The sequence below is a fragment of the Arctopsyche grandis genome, chromosome 8, assembly GCF_051622035.1.
Source record: "Arctopsyche grandis isolate Sample6627 chromosome 8, ASM5162203v2, whole genome shotgun sequence".
NCBI classification, from domain to species: Eukaryota; Metazoa; Arthropoda; class Insecta; order Trichoptera; family Hydropsychidae; genus Arctopsyche; species Arctopsyche grandis.
Genome location: NC_135362.1, coordinates 1,588,787 through 1,615,973, shown reverse-complemented (window position 1 = coordinate 1,615,973; position 27,187 = coordinate 1,588,787). Strand labels below are relative to the sequence as shown.

The 27,187-nt window shown below is 34.2% G+C and overlaps 3 protein-coding genes across 4 annotated transcripts in view; 2 read left to right on the top strand and 1 right to left on the bottom strand.

Moving 5' to 3' along the window:
• The window catches only part of LOC143915579 (uncharacterized), a 55,643-nt gene extending 34,195 nt beyond the window's left edge, over nt 1–21,448 (bottom strand). The window contains exons 1-2 of the mRNA XM_077436278.1: nt 21,433–21,448; nt 20,053–20,277 (exon numbers count right to left, since the gene is read on the bottom strand). Of these exons, the coding sequence (XP_077292404.1) occupies nt 20,053–20,277; nt 21,433–21,448 (241 nt within the window). The remainder of the gene's footprint in view (nt 1–20,052; nt 20,278–21,432) is intronic.
• Nucleotides 1–27,187, top strand: part of Mgat1 (alpha-1,3-mannosyl-glycoprotein 2-beta-N-acetylglucosaminyltransferase) — a 110,217-nt gene that overhangs the window by 68,101 nt on the left and 14,929 nt on the right. The gene's annotated exons all lie outside the window — the stretch shown is intronic.
• LOC143915372 (uncharacterized) lies at nt 13,763–14,851 on the top strand. The gene is made up of 3 exons (XM_077435989.1): nt 13,763–13,853; nt 14,121–14,409; nt 14,486–14,851. The coding sequence occupies exons 1-3, from the start codon at nt 13,833–13,835 to the stop codon at nt 14,572–14,574; spliced, it is 399 nt and encodes a 132-aa protein (XP_077292115.1). The 5' UTR covers nt 13,763–13,832; the 3' UTR covers nt 14,575–14,851.

The following is a 27,187-nucleotide window of genomic DNA, read 5'->3' as shown; positions in this document are numbered from 1 at the left end:
AATGATTTTACAGATTCCAACCTTGGGAAGAAGATTCAATCCGAGATTGGAACCCTCCTAGTCGCAAAGGTGGTTTTGATGGTGGATGTAGAAACTTCACATGATTAAAACCAAATTGGTGTACAAAATTCTTTTATTGTACTTTTTTGTTATATTTGGAACCGAGTTGCACATTTCAATCGCATTTTTGTCAAAATACATAGCCGAGTTTTCGTTTTGCGAAATAAATTTTATCGACTTGTGCATTACATATATCTGGACAAACTTCGCAAGACGCGGTCAATATTGAAAATTTGTCGGGAAAAATAATCCTTTTGGAAAACGTAAATTTCAATATTTCCCCGAGGAGACATAACGGCGAGCTTTTCCGAGTTTGTTTTTATCGCTTTACGCGCGAAAACACATTAACTTGTATAAATAATATAAATAGTATTTGAAAAGCATGTATATTTCGGAGCGTGTTATTCAAACTTTTTCACTCTCGATTCTACCAAATCTGAGCTATTGAAGTTCTCTTTGTTTTGCATTTGAAAGCAATTCTATAGGTAGTTTGTTTGCAAAAGTGAATCAAAACCTTTAATCTATTGAAAATATGCATACCTGAACTGAAATAGAATTCTATTTTGATTCCAATAAAAATTTTGACGCCATAGAAATATATTTACGCTTACAATATTAGAAACTATTGGAAAGTTCAAAGAAAATTTCCTTTAATTGAGTTAAATCTTTAAAGCACACCAATGAAAGTAAGAGTCTTAAGAGGGCTGGACAGCAGCGCCTTGTCCATACAAACGTACTATACTTCTCCCTTCCTCAATTATGGCACTAGAGAAATTATTTTTTAATATGCTATGGATATCCACCATTGGGGTGCATCTATCGTTTTATTTTTTTGATTAATTATTTTTTATAGGAGCTAGGAACCGCCAAACATCTTTAAAATCGCCTCTTTTTTACACCCACGAAACGAGTCCAGCGTGCTTATTTAACGATCGATTTAAAAAAAAATACGCCGATAGATGCACAGAAAGTATCTTTCTCATACCGATGATGAAATTTTTTTAAAAATTGGTCCAGTTTTGGAGGAGAAAATAGGAGAATACGAAACCTCGATTTTGTCAATTTAAAATACGTTTTATCTGGTCGAAGCGCAACTGTCACAATCACTCAATATATATATTGATATATGTATATATATATTGTCACATTCACTCAATATATACATACACTCAATATATATATATCGAAGAAAGGAACGGTAACAAAATTAAGGTTTCGGGTGTACGGCCCTCTTAAGCCACTTGATTATAAATTCTTTAATATATATTATTTTTATATAATTTTACTTCATCTACATATGCATGCATATACGTATTAACAATATGTTACGTATTAGTTTTGTGATCCTGTGAAAATTCTAACTCGAGATTTTCACTGATTCGAACTCAGAATCGATCACCGATCATGTGTTCATGATCTAGAAAAAATGTGTGGGTGTGTTTTGTATTTTGGGATTTTTTGAACCTTAGTATTGGCTGCTGAAATTCTTATCGATACGACATACATTTTTTTTTAAATTTTAAGTTGACCGGAAATGGTACCACACCTTATATAAAGGTTTCCTCTTTTTTAAGTTTTTGAATTCAATTATCTCCCAAACCTCTGAACCAATCAAACTGAGATTTTTTATATGTTATAGAAATTATAAATTTTATACCGCAATATTTTTTGAATATTTTTACCTGAACCGGAAGTAGTACTTTTATTATAGAGAATCGAGGTTTTTTATGTTTTTCTCAGAAACCTTTTAGTTTATTGAACTGAAATTTCATATATAGAATTTTAGGCTCAATAACAAGTTATGTATAAAATTTGGTAAACATCCGTCAACCGGAAGTGACAGTTTACTCTTGTTCAATTTTTCTTTCACTATATTTTGCGACCCCTTAAACATGTGTGCTCTTCACGAAAAACTTCAAGTATAATCATTGTATCAATGTGATGAAAATAAAAAAAAATCACTAAATTTAATAATCCGGAAGTGGGATTTTTCCTCTTAGAAAGGTCAAAAATGTTGAGGCCACGATTCTTTCCACACCTCTAAATGTATCAAGCTGAAAATTTAAATTTATATTCTTTATGTACTAACTTAGAGTTGACACGGTTTTGGTTTGAATTTGTGAACGGAAAGTAGTATTTTTTTTTAAAACAATATTTCATTATTTTATTTTGACCTTTTAAATTATTTTAATCTTCTTGGTATTTCATGTGTATAATATTTATAGTGATTTTAAGTAATAAAAAAACTTCGAACAAAAGCCGACAACCGGAAGTAAAACTTTTGTCTTGTGGAAGTTTCCCTACATTTGCGCTCAATTTGTATCGAAAATACTCTAATAACCGGTATGTGTGAACGTGTAAGTATATTTAAATATCGATTTTTTTTTTGTAATCTTCTTATATACCTCAATTACATAGATAAAGTCACGTGTTGGTCACATGTGATTTCAAGTACTCAAAAGCCGATTTGTCAGTTAGATAGGTATAATTACATATATAGATTTAGGTTTAGATTTTACATACACATAATTCCTTTCATTTGAGACAATATTTCTCAGTCATAATTTAATTTTAATATAATACCGTAATAAACGTCAACCTGATATTATATTACATATATTAGCTATGCACGAAAGTGTACCTCGGGCAAAGTTTAATCAACGCTGCGCCACACCAAAACATGCATCTGATTAAACTTTAGCTTGTTACAAACCTACATATAATACATATGAAAGGCAAGTATAAACTCCTGGGTTACTGAAATTTTACACCACAGATCTAATACTATCTGATCTCGACCACAAAGTACGGTCAATATATACAATTACACATAATATAAGCGCCACTTGGCAATTGTAAACACGTCTTATCTCGAAGGGGATAGTTCAGATTGTTTTATTTGACTAAGACCGTCCCAATAAGAGACGGGAGTGATTCCAAATACAAACAAAGTCGAGAGGAATCTGTTCGTGATTAGAATACCCTGGAATATTTGTTGAAATCACACCTGTCCGTGTCGGATTCGATCGAGTGAACTTTTCGCGTAGGTAAATTACGCACTTTGACCGTAAATTACGCACCCGGATTCTGCGGCGTATCCCAGGGCAGATTTGACCCAAATTTGAAACTGGCAAAGTCGATACAATCCCGCAGGCATCGACAACGACCGTGTGTAAAATAAATCATCATAAAGTCGAATTCCCGGTCAAAATTAAATTCGAGTCACTTTTTCTCGTGGATGTGATCCATCAAACGAAGCTATCTGGTATTGACATCAAGATGGATTCGTTTCTTGCGAAAATTCTCAAACGAAATTGCCCTCATGTTATATACATATTATACACGTATAATATAATATGTAATATGATTACAAGGGAGATGTACCCGGCCTTAATGTCGGTAAACCAAAAACCGTGTAAAATATTCATAGCTTTAATATTATATTAGATTTGTTCCACTTTTGTATATTACATACATATATCATCTTCACATTATACATATTGTATTTTAAAATATTATGCCTATGCTAAATATACAATCGAAACACCGAACTTTGCTCTATAAACACATATATGTAGGTGATTAATAATGGGATGATTTAAAAGCCTTTTTGTGTAAACGTGATAGTGTTTTGCATCCAATAGCTAGTGAACCGTACAGCTTGTATCCAGTATTACTTATGATGCAAAATATCAAAATCACAAAGATAATTTTACGCACTAAATTATTTTTCGCAAGATCAAGAACTATTTCATTGGATTTTTTATGCTTTAAATAGAGGGAATGAAAAGTTTCGGCAAAATCGGCGATCTTGTTTTCAAAAGGCAACAAATCATTTTATTTTATCTTATTTCAATCGAACATGTACACTCGCCTTTAAAAATCACTGCAAAGCGACGAGTAGAGGTAGGACCTGAAGCGTGCCGTTTATTGTTCAATTGTTGTAAATCATTTGTAAAAAAGGTTCGGCAAACCTTTAACAATGCATTTACAACATTTGAACAATATACAGCCCCCCTCAGGGTCCGGGCTTTAGTGACTAGTGTACTAATACAGATACAATACAATAATATAATTAATACAAGATTTTTTACACAATGCAAATCCATACAAACATCATCCACAGTGAAATCTATGGAGAAATTTTGCAGTATTTTATTATAGAAATTGGCGAACCTCAAGACGCTGAATAATTTTCAAGAGAGATTGGAAAGGAAATGACAATTTACAGGAACCGTTTCAATGTAAGTCTGAAAAATTGGCAAACTCTGAAAGGAAACAATCGATCTGGAGTCACAAAACAAGGTCTGGCCAACAGCTACTGGCTGGAATCGAACCGTGACCACTCCGATCGAATGCATTGTATGCTAACCACTAGCCGACGCTGCTGGTAATATCACCATTTTTTTACGAATCATAATTAATGTAATCATATACAAAAACTAATGTAATTACATATACAATTACTTAAAACCTTGGGTCGCGTCATGATTATATGATATAAACTATATAACCTACTATGTAGTAGTTTTACCCGGCTTCGCTCGGTATTTGTAATAGAAACAGCTTGAACATGGCAAAACAATCTAACAGTAAACATTAATTTGTTTGTTTTATTAAATTTATTTGAATCTAAAAAAAATAATATTCAATCATATCGATATTGTCGTTATAGAAACTTTGATTTGTTTTCGAAGTTCCCAACAAACCTTACATACATACATAGTTACAAGTCTCTTTTTATATTATATTTGGTTCCCGGAAAGATGCACTAAATTGCACTGAATAGTAGCGCAGTTTCGAGAAATCATAATTTTCAAAGGCGCTCAAAAAGAACTTACGCAATAGAATTCCACAAAAAAAGGTTAGCACCCTCGGATAACATACAAAATACCCCTCGACACATTTTTTTAGAATTCTATTGCGTTAGTTCTGTATGAGCATCTTTGAAAGTTAAACTATCACTAGTGCATTTCTTTGGTCACCATTATATATTTCTCTTTATCTATTATAGAAGTCTCTTTCGATATTTCATATTAGATATGTACATACATCCCTAAATTGTTCTTATTGAAAAAAAATCATTTTTTTAGTAAAGGAAGAACAACTTTAAAGCCACGTCCAGATTAAGCGCGCACGAACAGTGTTCGCCGAACACGCAAGGCGCTCACTGACGCACCGACAATATGGAGCGTTTTCTCGAGACAAAACTACTATACATAACATTAATTCATCCAATGTAAAATTAATGTCTCAGCTCAGCTCAGCTCTTGGGTACCATTAGAGCACATTTTGTAGCCATCAATTACCTTAAGTAGATCGAACAGTATTTATTATATCTAATCTCGTAAGTAAGAGCTAACCCATACAGGTTAGAGAACGCGATGGTAATTTAGCAGAAATCTTAAATCGCGAAGCATTAGCGTCGAACGGAAGAGCAAAGTACAGTATGCGAAGGAAAACCGGGTCCGGTAACGAACGAGATCTAATTCCGGTCCAGCGAGTCCGGTTCTGTTCCGGAAACTCGTTCGCGTTATCGTTTTGCCGAGACGTGGAGAAAACACCGATTCGACCCAGCAAAACTCTCGTAAACATTACAACCCCCCAAGGTCTGCCACTGGATATTGAATTCAATATTTGATATTGAATTAGGGACCGGCGTTGGACTATTGGGTATAGCTATTGCCTGATTAATTTAGCCCTTTGCAAATTTGATACTAGTTGTAAAGTAGCTTTCATCATTTTAGCCAGCAGCATAGCTCGCTTGTTAAGCTTATGCCTAACACCATGAGCTGACCTTGATTGAAAAGATTTTTTCTCAGTATATCTGCAGTGCTGCTGGTCAGACCTGGTTATTTGTGACTTCAAGTCGATCGTTTCCTATCAGAGTTTGCCAATTTTCTCTGATTGAATTGTTGAAACGGTTCCCGATTAAAAATTGACTAAAATCCTTCCTACCTACTATGTCACCACTATTTGAGTATGATTAATGTACAATAGCAGAATTTACTCACGGTGTAAAGAGGCGATTAGCAGAGAGCAGTTTGGGTTCAGACAAGGCTTGGGTACCCGAGAGGCCCTTTTTTGTATGGAAACACTACTCCAAAGATGCAGAGAAGTCCGTAAACCTGTGTAAATCTGCTTTATAGACTTTGAAAAGGCCTTTGACCGTGTCCAACACGCTCGCCTGATGGAAACATTAAAAAATATTGGCCTGGATGACAGAGATGTCAGATTGCTACGAAATATTTATTGGAATCAGACTGCAGTAGTACGTGTCTGATGAGATTCCTATAGAACGGGGCGTCAGGCAAGGATGCATCCTATCACCTACTCTTTTTAACACCTACACCGAATCGATCTTCCACGATCCTCTCCAAGAGGCGGAGGGCATCAAGGTGGGCGGCGAGACGATCACCAATATAAGATATGCTGATGACACGGCACTAGTCGCTGAAAATTTAGCAGACCTGCAAAGATCTCTAGACCGTGTACATCAAGAAAGCAATCGAAGAGGTCTGCGCATACATCTAAAGAAGACAAAATTTATGATAGTAGATAGAATGCAAACAGACACCGGGAATCTAACCTTGGATGGAGAGGTGATAGAAAGAGTAAAAAGATTCAAATACCTGGGTACCTGACTGAATGAAGAAATGGACCCAGATGATGATCTAAGAATCCGCATCGAGATGGCTAAAACAGCATTTGTAAAAATGAAGGCGGCGCTTACAAACAAGCATCTCAATCTTCATACGCGGTTGAGATTCGCGAAGAGCTACGTCTGGACAGTATTACTACACGGATGTGAGATGTGGACTCTGAAAACCAAGATGATCAGCCGCATTGAAGCCTTTGAGATGTGGGTCTATAGGCGTATGCTGAAGATTCCGTGGACCAAAAAGATATCAAACGAAGCTGTCCTCGGCATGATGGGGAGAGGCAGGGAACTTGTTTCTGTCATCAAGCGGAGAAAGATGGAGTACCTCGGACACATGATACGGGGTCCAAAATACGAATTTCTCCGTTTGATAACCATGGGGAAAATAGAAGGAAAAAATGGATTGGCAGGAAAAAGTTATCTTGGCTTCGAAACATGCGCATGTGGACCGATATGAGTGCCGAAGAGCTGTTCCGAGCCGCTGAAGACCGATGCGGATATATTCAAATAATCGACGAGGTGGTCGCCAACGTCCGGATGCGGACAAGGCATTAACAAGAAGAAGAATGTACAATAAAATTTATGTACAATTCATAGATGACTCGTTAATTTGCGAGTTTTCAGTGTCTCGTAATTCACCAACTTGTATAATATAAATTCTGTATTGTTTGTAATTGGCCAGGAAGGCGCATTGGGGTTTACCTGTAAGGCCTTCCTGGTATAAAATGTAATAAAAATAAAATACAAATTTGACCACTTGATAACTATGAAAACTTAGAAGTCCCAACTTTCAAGATTTTTTGTTTGCATGTCCGGGAAGCTTACTGTGAAAAATAACGGGAAAAAACCTCTTAATACGAAAAACCTCTTAATAATTACGATTTTACTGACGCGAAAGTTTGAAGCGCCATTGTGTAGTCAAAGAAATGTGTTCGTTGGTAACCACATTACCAGTTGGTTTATGACGACATGGCGTTGAAGAGACGTTAGTTGAGCTCCAACCATTACTTGAAACGGGAATGGAAATTGAATGCCTTATTCTGGCATTGCAACGCATGGCATTCAGCTAGTTATGAATAAAAATAATTGCTTATTAAAACTGTCATAAGAAGTAAGTATGATAGAAATTGGTTGAGATCTCTTATTTTTGGATTTCGCCTACTTTTATTATTTACCGCTTAATCGCCACGCGTTTCTAATATTTATGTTTGTGCTTAGTGCCAACCCTTGACTCTACCTCTTGAATATTTATTTATTTATTTAATAGTTTTGGACCATTGTGGCATTACAGGAAGAGCCTAATGCGCCACAATGGCCTACATTTGAAAAATATATAAAAACATGATATAAAAACAAGTAAACTGTAAATAAAGGAAAAAAGCAAAAGCAGAAAACATGGTAAAATAAAATAATAAAAAAAGTAACAAAAGGAAAATAATACATCATTCAGAGAGAAAAAAAAATAACAAAAGTGTAAAAATCAAAAACAAAATCCATAAATCCCATTCTTTGTTTACACTGAACAAAATTAAAATAGTATTGTAACGTTACATAGAGAGACGCCCGTAGACCGATGACGTCATGGTGACCCCGACCAATGGTGGAGTCGGGCGTTGCGGCCAATGGCTGCGCCAGACTCCTTGACCAATGATAATACGTGTATGCGCTGAGCGCTCTATGATATAAGTATGGTACGCTCTTGATCGGTGGCATTCGGATCCTGGCCTCCACCTGACGAGCAGCTAATAAAGACTTGGAACCTGCCTGCGTGTTTTCTTGTACCTCGACCTGACTCCACTTACCTCTGAATACTCTTCAGTATATAAAAATGTACAAAGGAGAATGAAAAAATAAAACAAAATATGAATAAAAAATAAAATCACAGCGAGTAGATTAAGATTCCACTCATACATCACATTCAAATTAAGAAAGTAATGATGAGCGCAGGTTACCAGATAAATATGTTAAAATAATATCCGATAATCTACGCTCCCCAAGGTGGAAAATATCACATTCAGGGACAGCAGCAACGATTTCATTGAGAAGTCGAATAGCTCTTGGAATAGGAGCCATTCGAAAAAGAACTGTGCGAGCAGCAGGTACAACCATCAAATGATGATGTCTACCACGCACATAATTATTAGGGACATAAAGTCCCAACTGTTCCAGCAACAACGGGCATGACGTATTATCACGCAATAGCTGGAGAACGAAACGAATTAACGAGAAGTTTCTCCGAAGTTCAAGGGAATTATACCCAAGCAATATATGTATTTTTTGATTTTTAAATGCTTTTTATTATTACGAAATTATGTTCACAATACATCTTATATCTATTTTAATAGCTACTGATCTACTGATCATTTTCTATTTTACAATTTTAATTTAATTTGGTTAGTAATCACAGTATTATATTATTCTAATGTTAATCTAAAGCATAATAGGAAAAAGAGCTCAAAAACATATTTACAATCCTAAGCAATATATGTATGTATGTATAACAAACTAAGGAATTAGTAAAAATATTGGATTTTGTTAATTTCATTAGTATCACAAGATATTTCATATGTCGCTGTGAAGAAACCAAAATTAATAACGAGTCATAGTCTTAAACACGAAAGAGCGCGCACCGGTGCGCTTATGGCGATTAAGTAAGTGGGTAACATAAATCAACAGTTGAAAACAAAATGACCTGCATAAACGAGTAGTTCCTAAAAAGTATATACATATATATACTTTTTACATATATATGCTTTGAATGAAACCCTTATAGATTATTGTTTATTCAATGGTCTGCAACAGTTTCGACTGTTGCGGTGAGTGGAACCGACAATTGATCGAAGGCTGGCAAACCACAACTCGATAAATAAATAAATTTCCGATTATAATAATAAATTTATTATCAACGAATCGAATCGACTAATAAATTAATTATAATAATATTGCGATTATAATAATAAATTTCCGATTACAGTAATCGGAAATTATATAATTCATATAATTTCTTATTAATTTCATTAATAACACTGTTCGACATGAAAAATGGTTCAGAGACGAGATATGACTTTTCGTATAGATCTATGCCCAGTAAACACGAATCTGATAATAAAAATGTTGATTGGCTCGAGATTCGGAGATGTGTGTTTTTTAAATCACACGATTTTTCTACATACATATATCTTGGTGTTGTTCGGTCGATGTCTCAAGTGGTCGTCCAGTTCAAATCGAAAATCAAAAGTACATATTTTCACTTGGGATTTTTTCCCACTGTTAATACTATTTTATATTGAGTATTTTCTGTTGAAACATGTTTATTGGGATAGTGTTCTGGCCACACTATTTTTTGTTTTCGTTTAAAAGGGTTAATTGGAAGTGTGTTGAATTTTAAATCGTTAAAATTGCGAGCAAAAACTCGTACTAGTATTTACTGGTATTTAAACGAATCTGAATTGAATTAATAGGGATAATATAGTAATTGTCCTTATATGAGAATTAAATAAAATTCCACGTAGAAAAATCATATTTCGACTGTTCTTGTGGATTAATAACAAAAATTCTATTGATAGCTGGCTTACCTTCAGCACTTGATCCATTATTTTTTTAAGCACTTTTGAACTCGATCTTGAAAGTCTAACTTGGAACGATGAACTTGGAGAAATGAGTAGTAGGTAAATCGATGTATTGACTGGCTTAGTCTGAGTCGTACTAAGGGTACGGCTTAAATAGCAATGGTATGCTGACATCCACGTTTTATGTAGATAGTAAGAACTAAAAAGCGACGGAATAGCGATGTATGATATTCATCGATTTGTATAAGTCTCATATATGTAATTTTATCTAGAACGCGAGAATTTGATGATGATGATATATTGCATTGTTCATAACAATATGTATAAAAAACGTAAGGGATGTACATAAGGATTGTAGATTTTTTCTTATTTTCATTAAAGTGGTTCCTATAAATTGGCATTTCCTTTCCTATCTCAAGGAAGTAGTGAGCATTGCGCAAAACAAATCCAAGCATTTTGGTAGCCCTACAGCACATATCTGAAATATAAGTCGGAAATTTGAAGTCACTCCTAAGCAATATGCCAAGATCAACAGTTGAGTCAGTTCATATATGTATATATACCAGCAGCGTGGACTAGTGGTTAGCATATTATACTTTCGAGTGGAGTGATTAAGGTTCGATTCCCACTAGTAGCTGTTGGTCAGACCTAGGTTTGTGACTCCTAGTCGATCTTTTCCTTTCAGAGTTTGCCAATTTTTCTGATTTTCATTAAAACTGTTCCTGTAAATTGGCATTTCCTTCCCAATCGCTCATGCAAATCTCAAGTTATTTAGCGTCTTGAGGTATGCCAATTTTTATAATAAAATGCTGCAAAAATTTCTCCATAGATGTCACTGTGGATGGTGATTGTATGAATTTGCATTGTATAAAAGTGCTTGTATTAATCGTGTTATTGTATTGTATCTGTATTAGTGCACTCGTCTTAAAAGATGTTCGATTGAAATAAAAATAAATAAAATAAATATGTACATACGAGTATATGCGAATTAACCGATTTTTTTATTGATTTTTGCTATCCGTGCTATCCTTCCCTGTCATAAGCCCGGATAATCGGGAGTACACTTTACCTAGCTTGAATATATGTATAGGTAAATAACATATAATCATACTAACACACTTGTGAAGAGTCTCGGTGATTACAACAAAATGTATATACCCTTCAGGTATAACACACAGATTACCCAAACACAATCTGCTTTAGGTCATCGACTTTAGAGAGTATTTAATTAATATTATGTATTAGATGTATTATGAGCATTTATAAGGATTATAAATAGATTTTTCAGCTCTTTTTCCTATTATGCTGTAGATTAACATTAGAATAATATAATACTATGATTACCAACCAAATTAAATTAAATTGTAAAATAGAAAATGATCAGTAGATCAGTAGCTATTAAAATAGATATAAGATATATTGTGAACATAATTTCGTAATAATAAAAAGCATTTAAAAAAAATATATATATACACATATGTACGGAGATAACTGTGATATTGTGCATATTGTTTCATATTGTGAGAATCCACTTTTGATGTTAGCATTTTAATATACGAAAGTACATAGATATTTATAGAAAGCGTATTTGACAGATAATTCAATTTTGGCAGCGAGCTGTGGAAATATAATATTTACGCAATAAAGCATACCCAAATACGTTGGTATTGGATAATATGCGAGAAAAATTAGTGTAATAAATATAGAGCTGGCTGTGTGAGATTTTGTTTGAAGATAGCCATTGGGATTCTCTCCCTGCGGCTAATGGAGTTCTTCCTTTTATCTCCGAAGAGATTATTGAATTACGCCCTGGATGAACTCTTCAAACGCCAGAAATGTTTTATAAGCTTTTGCGTACTTTGAAAAAGTAATAAAAAAACTTTTTTTGCACAACGACTGAAGAGTTATTAGACGCGAAAAGTATACTTTGAAAATAAATGGACAATTATGAAAAGAAAATAATTCTAACAGTCCCACTTTCTATTTATACGTAAGTACACAGTGGCAAGTCGCCTCTTTTTTTCGCCGTATAATTTTATTTCAAAATCCCATTTGCCTCCAAAGTCTCTTTCATGAATGACATATTCTAAAAACATACGAGAGGGAAATGTTTGAAGAGTTTGCGGAATATACAGAAAAGACAGCAAATTGAATTACGTGCTTAATTATTCATCAACAGATAGGAAATGTAACAATATCTAAAAGGATCACAAAAACGTGTATTTAAAAACTATGTATTATTTGAGGGACTTTTATATTATATTTTACGAGTTTCGTACGCTGGGTAGTATTGAATGAATTCCGGATAAACATAGGTATTCGGGTCAATAGTCGGGTTTATTGGGGATCAGATTAGAAATCCTTGCATCGAACAAAAGAAATACCTCCATAAGGACGACTATATCCTTACAAGACCTTATTTAAATTCGAACCAATGAAACGTAAAAGCGAACCAAGACAATTCTATGATTAAAATGCCGCAATTTATACCCATTCCAAAAATTTTACATACGTCACTGTTTCGCTTGTATTCGACTCGACATTGAGATTAACATTAGTATTACTTGCACACAATGACAAACAGGACAAATTTCTATTTTCAGTAGCACTTATTTATTTTGACAAACGTTTCCAATGACGTAGATTATTCAATTTAAGCTGTCAATAACCTTTTTTTCACTGATACAATCTAAAAAATATATGTATACTAACCAAGTGTATGTCATTTTTAATTCATTATTCAAAATAAGACAAATTCCAAGAAGGTTTTTCTATAATAACCCAGAACTTACATGGAACTATAGCAGTCCTACAATCTAGCACCCCACAGATAAAAAGCAAATTGGTCAGCAGATCAGTCTCTCGTAGATCTTTCACAAAGACCAATGATCTGGTCGGCAGATTTGTCTACAGATCAATAGTTGCTTGACAAAATATTCTTAAAAATAAAGTATGTAGACAGATTTGTCTCTTGATTTGGCGATATATATTTTGTAACTAGAGACCCTACGACAGATAATTTTCGATTAACTGAATTGATGATGAGCAGAGATCGCCGGACAAGTTTCCTTTGCCCATAAAAAATGGTTCACTATTGTCCTACAAAGCGAAAGAAAAAAAAAGGTTGACAATAGTGAAATAATTTTTTAGTCAAAGCAAACTTGTCCGCCGGTCTCCGATGAGAAGAATACGTACAAAATTTAGTGACTAATATAGGAATTACTACTTCAGTTTTTTTTCATTCTAAGATTTTGTTTTATCTGAAATTGTACATAAGTACAATACCTCTGTCTCTTGGTGGTCCATCAGCAAAAAATCAAACATGGATAATTTAACAATGACTTATTATAACTTCGCTGAAATATGGTAAACTTAGCCACAAGTTTGTACGCTTTGAATACCAACTAGGACGCTTTTGATTTTTTCCCACATCTCGATTGTTGCATATAAAACTGTGGTAATGATCAAAAGCAAGTTACTTCGGTCTCAACAGCAGTTCGAGATAGGTACTACATAGATCCAAACAATCAACCACTTTTAAAATGAAGACTACAATACTACTAGTAAGAATTTTTATACTTTCTTTTCTAACCTAAATGATCATTCATACAAATCTTATTAAATTTCCTACCACTTCAGTTATTTATTTCAGTTAACAAACCTATTATCAAACGTTTCTCTCTTTATATTTGTTTAAAATGCGTAGAGGCAATATGCCACGTCCTAATATCAAAACTTAAGCTTTCTTACATACAACTACAAACTATTACCTACATATGTTTGATTTCTCATAACAAAATTTTTACTCATTGAAATCATTATTATTTTAGATTGCTTTAGTATCAATGGTTTTGGCAATGCCATTTGAAACCTATTCAAACATCGATAAAAACTCCAGACGAGGTTTGGACGGCAAAAATGTGAGGCTGATCTGTGAAAATGGAAACTGCAATCTCAAATCGTTTCCCGACAACGAAACAGGAATGGCATCAACAGAAGTAAACAAAATGATTGACCATACTCCAGACGAAGCACCAATCGAAGTTACAACAGATTTTACTGATGCAAAAATGGTTGAAGAAAAACAAGAGTATAATCCAGTTACAAGCTATGGAAGAGGTTCTTGATTTAATATGTATTTTGTATTAAGGAAACGATGAATTTTATTTATAAATGATATTTTTTCTATTCAAAGGAATCTACAATGGAAATGATGAGGATATCACATATCAAAACGTCACAGAAAAATCTGAAGATGAAGTCAAAGTAAACGAGAGGCAATAAAATAATAAAAAACAAAGGCCAATGTTTTTTTTATTTTCATTCCTGTCTATCAACAGGTTATTCAATGTATAAATGAAATCAATCTTAATAAATTTGTTTTATATAACATTGTATGTGTATTATTTAATTTTCCAGTTTTTAAATTATGATTCATTATTCACTGCGCAACATACACAAGTAGTGCGCACGTGTACAATACGCTTTCTCGTATTTTAGTTATTTCACAATTATTTTTTTATTGATAGTATATTATAATTTAATTTGGTGCTGAAAAATTTCACAGGCTTTTTATTAGCTTCATTATTAACTATTCCTTACAACTATATAGCAACTAAACCGCATTTCTTCAACGATCAATCATTTTTCCATCGTGCATTGGTCGAGCACTGGTTTTCCGAGTTTTCGCACGTCACCTGATTTTCCTTCGTCCGGCTCGGTTGTAAAGGCCCAGCAGTGGGCTCAGAATTAATTAATGACCGTATCACGTTTTTGTGCCTGAGTCGAGGGCGCAAGAACGTCACTTCGGATTACGACGTCAACTTAAACACAGACCGTACAAGTGAATAGGTCTCAAATTAACATTATTTCCTAAATATGCCTTTCATTTACTCAAAAGGCTAGCCTCACTTATTAACTTGAATGAATTAACGTTTTTTATGAACTTGACTGAATCCTGACTATTTAACTTGACTGAATCCTGACTTTATATCTAATATTTAATTTCGAAAGAGACTTTGTATGTCTTTGTGGCCGATGAAATATCATCACATGAGTTATTCTAGAGACACGTATTTAGGGTATTTTGCTATTAATGCTAAAATTCGGAATAGATGCTAATTTCATAAAATATGCGAATAGATGCTAAAATAACAAACAAAAGTGAAATTTTCATAAAATTTCTAAAATTAATAGAAAATTTAGAAGGGTCTTCCTATTCCTTTGCCCATTTATTATGTGAAGAAATCGAGGGGATAAAACGGAGCTTGGAGTTTACTATAGACGGTGTTTTTCCTGTTGAAACCAAGCAACTGCTTTTGTCTACTGCTGAACTGAACAAAAGAAGACAGTTGGAGCTGTGTATCCAAAAGACTGCTCAAAAAAGCGTCTTAAAACTAGACTCGCACTCAAGACTAAATGAGACAAATATATTCCTCCAAACATTGAGTGAACTATTCAATCCATCTGTGGCAGGTACAAAATCAAATATTAATGTTAAAGGAATAGTTTTGTTTTTTAGAAACCTGACATTGTTTAATGTATTAACAGAAGCTCGATGATTTTTTTTCAGTATTTTTTTAGTATTTTGGTAAAATTGAAAAGATATGTATATACACACGTATATTATATTGAACATATACGGAGTCTGTGGGAGAAGGAGGGAGTGGGTTTAAATTTGAACGAGACGGAAATGTAACGGTCGTTACAAAACGGAAAATCGCATTTTCCGAGCGCGTAATCGCTTCTTGATAACATTCGCTTTATACATTAAAAATGAGGCTGCTCATTGTTTTCGATTTAAACCGGATAGTATAAAGCGAAATGTAAAACATACACATTTTAAGAATACAAGCACGAGTTGCCGTTATCGCTCGCTGTTTATTTTCTCACTCATCCGGCATAATTTTCCGGTAGTTCGTGGGAATTTATCTTATTTTATTCAAAATCAAAATCAAACTTTAAATTGCATTATAATACAAACAATATTAATATTGCACATATAAGAATTTGCATTTTTAAAAAAATTAAGTAAGGAGCGTTTCCATATATAATATTAACATCGAAAGTTGAAAACTGGTTCACGGACCTTTCACTCAACGGCGTTACGCGCACGAAATTTCACTCACGTGACAACTGGCTCACGGGCATTACCAAAAATACCGATACTGGTGGTATCAGTATTTGACCGAAAACAAGCCTTTGAAACTACCGGTACTACAAATTAAATAAATTATTTTTAAAATCTGCAGATTTGTCAAAATAACTGTCGTGAGTCAGTTGTCGCGTGAGTGAAATTTCGTGCACGCAACGCCGTTGAGTGAAAGGTCTGTGAGCCAGTTGTCGCGAAACCAGATCATGTACCTTGTCTAAGCTCGAAATATTCGAACTTGAGAAGTTAGTGGACTTCGATTCGAACTGTCGACTGAAATTGAAAGTCTTGAAAGTCTATAGGGATGCTACTCTTTCATTACATCCCTTTTAATTGCATATTATCAAGAAAAACGATACAGTTATTTGACTTTTTTTTGTACTAGCTTCTACATATATTACCTGATACTAGATCTGCTGATCTGCTGATCTAGTATCAGGTAATCTAGATCTGCAGATCTAGTACCTGATACAAGATCTGCTTTAAAATGCTAGATAACGTTTGCAATCGAACCTTTGTGTGTGTACACATGCTAGTCTCAAGAAGTTTTTTGCTATACTACTATAACAGTACACCAATGGAGACGACGGTATGCAAATTCTGAAAAACTGTTGTTATTATTTGCAAGAAACGGGGAGAGAGCTTGACGCGATATCCTGACATAAATTATATTATTTCAGTGACAGCTACCTAAGCGCTTTCGTCACGAAAAAAATTGGCCGATAACATCGAAAATTAAAATAGTTTTCAAATATCACACAACTAAATTTATATTGTTAGAAACGCCTCCCGCACCCCCTGATATGCCTTCTCGCACCCCATGGAGTTAAAAACCACTGCTTTAGATGAACCATTCTTAGTGGGTTGAAAATAGAAAATGCTACATTGCAAAATTAAAATTTTCACACAGTGTTACCATACAGTAAAAATTCTGATAAATAAAAGAATACATTTGGATTGCACATACAATATACATATGGATGTATGTATGTGTACGTACATCTGTAGAATGTAGTAGGAGTTGGTCCCGCGAGAGTAATCCAGTTAGAACAATGCTCGCAGCTCTCGTCCTATTAGCGGAACTAATGCAGGGCTTTCAAGTGCCAGTGTGCACAAATCGCACATACATATTATACATACATACTTGTATGCATATACATCCCTATACATCCCATATGTACATCCCCGGGGATAATTTCACTTGTGGGAGCACGAAATGTGATGACGCTGTTACGCCACACTGAACGCGCTCGATTGTTACGCCGAGTGTGGGCGTAAGTTACGCTATGAATGTCTCGACTATTGTATTTCATTGTAAACACCTCTTCACCGCAAAGAGGATTTATTCCAATTACGTTAAATTCTTTTGCTCCATATAGCACCTTAGAACGAGCACTCGTCTTTGCCCGCGATCATTTCTTTAACCCTTTCAGTGCTGACGTACATATGTTCTGTTGAAAGCCCGCCACGCTGAAAATTTCACCAAAATTTCCAACTAGAATTATTCAGAAATACAATAGAAAGCAGGTATAAAAATTGTAGCTAATCCAAACAAATGCTAGATAACTACCACTGAGGATGTCGAGTTTTGTAAAGGTGTGTTTAGGCTCTCTAATATATCGTGCAACAATATAATTTTATATATCTTTATATTATATATAAAACTAAAAGGTTAGTATTTAAAAAAGTTTTTTTACCAGGGTTTTTATTTTAAAATTTATAGTTTACTAGTTATATAACCGGAGTAGAACTTTTAAATCAGCTGATAACTAATAACTAAAAATAAAACTATCACTGTTTGATCTGTGTACATATATTAAGCCTGTATTGGTTAGAAAGTTTGTTTTGATTTGAGGTTATGGGTTAAACGTCATTCTGTCAGATTCACCGAACAGTGTTGCCACCCTGCATAAAGGCCGGTGTGGCAACACCCAAGACCGTTGGCTATTAGAGATAAACTATAAAGCAAATTTTATAAAATATAGAGTGAAACAAGAAAAAGTTATAGGTGTTTAAATAATTAAAATTTGACAGCGAGATGGCAGGGCGAAAAGTAATGAAACTACCGATGTGAATGATGAATGTGACAGATAAACGTCACCGTGTAATACGATGCAGTATTTTCAAACGTGTCTAATACGATATTTTTTCACCATCGTAATTGCGGATGATACCTTAACTTATATTGATGACCAAAATGAGAAATATGGCAAAGTATGAAAACGATCGGATAAGAGATAAGGGATATAAAAAATGACCGCTTCCACGAAAACCATGTGAAACGTATAAGAGGTTAGTAATAAAATAAACAAAACAAGTTGCTGAATATATTTATCCAAAACTATGTAGTTCCATCTTCTTCATTGTTGTTAAAATGTTATGTTAACAATTTAAATGTCAAGCCAAAATCTAAAATAGTCAGCAGTTAGGGATTTCCATCGGGAAATCCTGCTATGGTTATAAATTCGGTGTCAACCAGTCTATATAAACATTGACACGGATTATATGACCCATGTTCAATGCATTTTTGTTTCAATGCTACATGGAAAGGCTTAGCGGGTAGTATTCTTATTTATTTTTTACATACTCAAAAAACAACACATATCGGCGTATTTCGGGTTCATGAACTTGTTGGCAAAACGTCGATCGGCGTTGGTCAGCATTCAAAGAGTTAACGAATGTATTTTTCCAAGACTAGTTCCATCTCCTTCATTATTGTTAAAATGCAATGCTCACAATCTATTTGCGAAGCTACAATCTAAAATACTAAACAGTTCCCGATGGAAATCCTGCTATGGTTATAAATTCAGAAAGTCCGGTGTCAACCAACCTTTATAAACATTGACACGGATTACACGATCCATGTTCAATGCATTGTTTTTCAATGCTACCTGGAAAGGCTTAGCGAGTAGTATTCTTGTTTATTTTAATACATACTCAAAAAATAACGCCTATCGGCGTAATTCAGGTTCGTAAGCTTGTTGGCAAAACGCCGATCGGCGTTGGTCAGCATTCAAAGGGTTAAATAATGTATTTTTCCAATACTACCGGTGAGGATTTCGAGTTCTATAAAGTTGTGTTTAGACTCTCTAATATATCTTGCAACAACATAAAATGAACAAAAAAAGTCTATTACTGAATATATTTTTCCAGAATTAGTTTCATCTCCTTCATTGTTGTTAAAATGAAATGCTCGCAATCTAAATTCGAAGCCACAATCTAAAATACTAAACAGTTAAGGATTTCCATGGTTATAAATTCAAAAATTCCGATGAAAACCAGTCTTTATAAACGTTGACAAATTAATAACACAGATTACACGACCCATTTTCAATGTATTTTTTTTCAATGCTACCTGGAAAGGCTTAGCGGGTAATATTCTTGTGTACTTTGCACATGCTCAAAATACAACGCCTGTCTGCGTTTTTCAGGCCCATGGACCTGTTGGAAAAAATGCCGATCGGCGTTGGTCAGCATTCAAAGGGTTGAGCTCTCACCACTCTACATCACCGCTTAGCTTCACTATTAAAATATATTACCATAATGTTTCAAATTACATGTAGCTACAGTTTCATCCAAAAAAATGCATATAGCACTAAGCAGGTACTTACGTGTGCAGTGTCTGGGCTCGTCTGAAGAGTCTCCGCAGTCGTTGACGTTGTCGCAGTACCTGTTGATGGGGATGCATCTCCTGTTGGAGCAGGGGTACTCTGACAACTTGCACCGACTGTCAGTACCGGAAGCTGCTGCTAACGGAGGTCCTGGAGAGGCTGTCCCGAAAACGAGCAGGACGGGTGGTAAGAGCGCTACAGCTCCAAAAAAAGCCCATCCGTATCCTGGAACAAACGAGCAGGCATTATAAGAGGGGATGTTCACCAATAACATCAGCTCCACTGGAGATAATAGAGTGCTCACTGTATATACTCAACGAAGTGCTACTACTATCTGATTCATTCTGGTAGTAGTTTTATATACGTACAATATGTGCCCAGCGTTGCTCGGGTGGTTTAAAGTTATAAAAATAACCTTGGGAGAGAAAGGTTAGCATACCAAAATTGAAGGTTCTTTGTACTCGCATTTTTATATGGGAGCTGAATTGATTGTTGCTTCAATCCAGGGCAAAGAAACCTTCCAAAAAAAATTATGCACCAGTTTAAGTACATATTATTATATTATCAAAAAAATGGCTTTATAGGTTAAGAAATTTATTAAGTATAAAAAGTAAAATATTAATATATAATTGTATTGCACGGCCTCATACTGTATATTGCGCTACAGTGCTTAATCTATTTAGAGGATTGTGCATTGATAAATTGCAGAAAGTGCAGAATAGAGCAATGCGTGCAATTTCGAATGTGAGGAAACGTAAGAATGTTAGAAGTATGTTAGATGAATTGAAATGGTTGGATAATGGGTCTTAAATTAGGCACTTTAAAATGTTTATATAAGCTAGATAAGAATCTATTACCCAAATATTTTAGTAATCACATAGTAAGGAATATACATAATTATAAAACTAGACATAGGAATAAATTAATTATAGGCAGAGTTAATAAAGCAAAAACTGCAGGAGGTTTTTTTCACAGGGGTGTTCAAATATATAATGCCCTTCCTGAGAACATTGGAGGTGCTAGTAAGATTGTTGCTTTTTTAAGGGGTGTTAATGGATACTTCTGTGGAAGATGACGTAATTATATATGTAAGTTTAATAAAATGCTATGTTTGGAATTATATTATATTATTTTAGGGTTACTAATTACACTGTTCGACAAATGACGACTTTTTTTTGGCTCAGAGACGAGATATGACTTTTCTTATACATAGATCTATGCCCAGTGAACACGAATCTGGTAATAAAAAATGTTGATTAGCTCGAGATTCGGAGATATATGTGTTTTTTAAATCGCGCGATTTTTCTATATCTTGGTGTTGTTCGGTCGATGTCTCAAAATCTGTCAATTTTCTAAATAAATCTGATAAAACAAACGAACCTTGTCTCTGAACCATTTTTCGTGTCGTGTCGTTTGTTAACTATGTTATATTATAGTTGTTAGTATTAGTTTAAAATTGTTGATTGTTAAAAAATCATTAGAAATTATCTATTTAATAAGGTGATAATGTAAAGTGAGAAGTGAGAATTCCAAGCGCAAAATATATTACACACACATATCAAATAAAAAATGGGTTAGGCTTGTGATATAAGAGAGGAGGCGAAGGGAGAGGAAAGGAGAAGACGATGGAGCGTTTCCAATTCCAATTTGGATTTACAAATTCCAACACATTTTACTATAGAAAGAACTATGATTGTGAAATAGTGTTTTGCCTGTTGATATGTTAACGGGTGAATTCGGAAATGAATTGATGATTGATTGAAAAATTGAATTAAAACAAATTGAAAACTTTGAGAAGCATAGAAAATATTACGGCGAAACAAAAATTTGCAGAGTTTCAGTTGGTGTTTGTTAAATAGCCAATCTTGAGGGCATAATAATGGCGACTCTCTACAAACGTTTACCGAGCATTTTCTATTTACTTACGCCACCAGAGGCCACGAGGGTTGGCGAAACCTTCCCCTACCGCAAAAATAATCCTTATTTATTCCATTCCCTCTTATTTTCACCCTCGCCTCCTTTCGCTCTTCCTTGCTTGGAAACGCTTCTTGATTGATGACAACTTAACCAATGGGGGCGAAAAATTTTATCATAACTCGACTCACAATTCCATTCGGGGCACAAAGCAAATAATGACAATTTAAAGCGAAAAAGAAGAGGGATTAGTTTGTTGGAAATGGTCGTAATTTAGTACCCATTGTGGTTTCGTTGAAGAACTGTAACGTGCGGTATATTTGAAGCATGTTTTTAAGTACTATATAACGTTAAGAATGGATTTATTTAACCAAGTTGCTTCTTGAAATTGTAGGAAATAGCACTGTGGGTTATTTAGCTTCTTAAAGGAGAAAAATTTGGTCAATGAATCTCCGTCAAGCTTAACATACATACTATAAAAAATTTTGGATGTGACCAACCCACGATTTTATCTATGTATTTGAGGAATATAAAAAGGATTAAAAACAAAAATCAATAATTAAACATACATACACGTTCACACATGCTAGTTATGAGAGCGTTTTCGATACAAATTGAGCGCAAATGTAGGGAAACTTACACAACACAAAAATTCTACTTCCGGCTGTCGGATTTTGTTCAAAATTTTTCATTACTTCACTATAATTAAATCACTATAATTTTTATACACATTAAATATTGTAGCGTATGCTAAAAGGAGCCGCCGTTATAATTGGTTTCAAGGATTATCTCCAGGCTTAAGTGCAAGTCGGCTAAACAATAAGAAACCCCTAAATGCACTTAGCGGCGATAATAGCGGCAATCGGTCGCATTTCCGTGGAGTTCTTAGAACTGACAACGCCAAAACGTGGGACTGCACATCCGAGTACGTGACTAAACAATGGGGAAGTAGCCGGACGTCGAAGATGTCCTGAGCGACCTGTTAGTTATAAGGAGGCACATACTTAGGCGACATCAAGACATTCTGGACGGAGCACTGCCAGTGTGTATATCTCCTTAATCATCAATAAATACTGTGAAACGACTTTGGCCTTTTACTTGGATCCTCCACCCACCCCTACGCAACAATATCAAGAAAATAAAAATAATTTAAAAGGTGAAAATAACATAATGAAATATTGTTTTAAAAAGAAATACTACTTCCGGTTTACGAATTCTGACCAAAACTTTAGCAACTCTAAGTTAGTACACAAAGAATACAAATATAAATTTTCAGATTTATAGGTTTAGTTGTGTGGAAAAAATCGTCAATTTTTATTTTTATTTTCATCACATTGATACAAGAATTATAATTGAATTTTCTCGTGAAGAGCATACATATTTAAAGGGTCGAAAAATATAGTGGAAGAAAAATCGAACAAGATTATACTGACACTTTCGGGTTGACGGGTGTTCACTAAATTTTATATATAACTTGGTATTAAGTTAAAACTTCTAGATATGAAATTTCAGTTCGATACGCTAAAAGGTTTTTGGGAAAAAAACATAAAACCTTGATTCTCTAGAGTAAAAGTATTACTTCCGGTTGAGGTAAAAATATTAAAAAAATTATGGTGTATGAAACTTATAATTTATATTAAATGTAAATAAATTCAGTCTGATCCGTTGAGCGGTTTGGGAGGTAATTTAATACAAAAACTTAATAAAAAAGAGGACGCCCATAATAGGAGGTACCATTTCAGGTCAACTTAAAAATTTACATAATTGTTTTATTTTATTTTTATTTTATTTCATACCAGGAAGGCATTACAGGTAAACCCCAATGCGCCTTCCTGGCCAAATTACAAACAATACAGCATTTTTTATTATATAAGTCGCTAAATTACGAGACACTGACTTAAACTCGACAATTAACGAGACATCTATGAATTTACATACATTTTTATTGTAATATTTACATTAATCATACTCAAATAGTGGTGACATAGTGGGTAGGAAGGATTTTTAGCCAATTTTTAATTGGGAATCGTTTCAACAATGAAATCAGAGAAAATTGGCAAACTCTGATAGGAAACGATCAACCAGGAGTCACAAATCCTGGTCTGACCAGCAGCATTACAGATATACTCAGAAAAATTCTTTTCAATCGAGGTCAGCTCAAGGGATCGAACTCGGGGCCTCTCAGTGTTAAGCAGAAGCTTAACGACCGAGCCACGCTGCTGGCTATAATATTGATGTTAGTTTCAATTTACGTTGTATTGATACTAAGTTTCAGTTCGATAGGACTAACGGTGTTAAAAATTCATAGACACACACACGCATTTTTTCTAGATCATGAAAACGTGATCAGTGATCGATTCTGAGTTCGAATCAGTCAAAATCTCAAGTACGAATTTTCGCATTATCACAAAACTTCATCTATTGTTACTACGTACTAGGGATCCCAATCAGAATATTCAAGTATTCGAATTATTCGTCTGATTTTTCAGCCATTCGTTATTCGAATATTTCATCAACTATTCGAATATTATTCGTGTATTTATTTTTTATAAACTAAATACACAAAATCAACATGAAAAGCCGACGATTATGAAGTATATAATGGGGATAAATGTGATAAAAATGAAGATAATAAAGAAGATGAAATTTCTGCATGTGAAGAAACGGATTGTTATTCAATAAATACGGAAATGTTTGAAGAAAATCACTTTTCGATCAATAATAATCTCTACGAAATTTTAGAAAACATCAGAAAAATAATACGAATATTTAAGAAGTCACCGGCGAAATATACATTTTTACAAGAAATCTTAATGAAAAAAGAAAATAAAAAATTAATATTGACTGTAAAACCGAGAAGGAATTCAATGGCAACTATGATAAGACGATTCATTCAAATTTATGTTTGGTTCAATGTTACCTTTTTTTTTAATTTTCGAATATATTCGAATATTCGAATAGCTCTTGATTCACTATTTGATATTCGAATAGTTGAAGTCGACGAATATTTGGGATCCCTACTACGTACATGGATAATGTAAAAAACACAATAATATTTCATTATCTGTTTAAATGTAGCACCGTATTCGATACATGTCACTAATCAACAGTCACCAATCTTTGACTTTGTAATACACATTTTATTATTGAAAATGTTTACATGCGAAAACTTTTCATTACACATATGGAAACATTTGAAACGAAATCAAGCATGTGTTGAGACGATGCTGAAAGTTCAAATGCTCGAGGGCTATTAGCACTTTTGTAAGTACACCCCCCCTTGAGAGTTCAAGTTGGAAAGTTTATCAACAACTTTTTCAGCGTACAAAACTCGTCTGCATTTCGGTCGATTTGTCAAGACCAGAAAAAAAATCTCAAAGTGTGGGTTTTTGTGAACGACCATTGGAGCGCAATATTTCGTCAGATTTGTACCACTCGAGAGTTGAAAATCGTCGGCTACAACAAGTGGAGAAATTGCAAACGTCGTTGTTTGAAATGCTGAACATTTTTCCATTCGATGCGCACAAAAGGGTAGTCTTTTCATTCAGAGTGGCGCTTCTCGCTGAAAATCGCTGAAAAATACCCATTTTCCCTCTCAGGCCCCGGGAGCGGACGTCCGCTGCCAAAGAGTTAACAAAGAACCAAAGAGATTAAACGAATCTGCTAACGTATTAAAATGTACCAAATTGCCCTCTTTCAAGCTGACGATTCAACTTCACTTGCAATGCTGAAAATTCCAATGGTTGCTTAAAATGAAAAAAGGTGAATTTTTTATTTGAAATATTTCATACAATTCAAATACTTTATATGTATGTGTAAATAAATCCCTGAAAATAATTTATAATACACCCATATATACTAACTTGAAAAAACTACATGCCATAAATAATATTCGATTTGTTACAGACATTACTAACAAACTGCCCAGTAGATTCTATGATAGAATCACTAATAACCATACTAACACACTTGTGAAGAGTCTCGGTGATTACAACAAAATGTCTATACCCTTCAGGTATAACACACAGATTACCTAAACGCAATCTGATTTAGATTGTCGAATTTAGAGAGTCTTTAATTAATGTTATGTATTAGATGTATTATGAGCATTTATAAGAATTGTTAGGTTAGAACTATTAGGTCTTTCAAAACTTTTAGTAAGCAAATTTTTTACCCATTGATGGGCTAATGGATACCTTTTTGAAAAGGAATTGATTTTATTTAAAATAATTGGTTTGACTATCGTTCAAAACACAATTTCCCATCTAATAATAGAAGAGCTTATAAAAGTCGGAATCAATTCAACAAGCAAACTTTTTTAAAAACGTAATCCAGTTTATTGCAACTTAAGTAATAATTTTTACGTCAGTGTAATATAAAGGCGGAATAATCGGCCATATACTGGTCCGCTTTGCGAAACGTAAAACTTTGCCAACACACAGATTTCGCGTTGTAAATTTAAAATACGCTTCGAGTTTCCCCACTCGTAAAGTTTCTTACGACTGCTATGCAGACTCGAGTTTACATCGAGAATGCGAACTTTGCGACGAATTTTTTTAATTTAAACTCCACATTTTTCACTTTTTTTTATTTTTCGTCTTTCTCTCCCTCGCGAAACCGCATTCGCGGCGGAAGCTTCAAAAGACCGAGTCTTGAAAAAAAATCTTATTTCGCCTCATAAAGTACTGTGCGCGGTACTCTTTTAATTATTGCGAAGCGCGCTGAAATTTCAGCCCACTGTGCATTTATTCAGCACAGGGGAGTTTAAATAACTGGAGCCTAGTGGGTTAAATTTGTTATTCCGCCACTTCAGCACGCCTCGCTTAGAGTTGAATATAAGTAGATAAGGCAGGAGGAGTCTCGAACGGAAAACGGAAAAGTTGGAAAATTTCGGAGCTTTTCCGGCGGAAGGGCTTTGAAAGCTTAAAGCACATAACAAAAAAAGAGAATTTTCACTCTTTTCATGCTACGAACTTCTGCATACATCAAATGGACTTTAAATTGAGAGACTAATTATTTGGTAGGTTAAAAATAACTAAAATGATCAGTTAAAAATAAGATTAATGATCAGTAATTTATTAAATAAGTTATCAGTTACTTAATATAAATGATCAGCAAATATTCATTTGTCGATCAGTAAATAACGATTTTTCTATTAGTAATTAATTAAATAAGTGATCATATAAATAATACAAATAAAATATAATTTTTGACAGTTGGA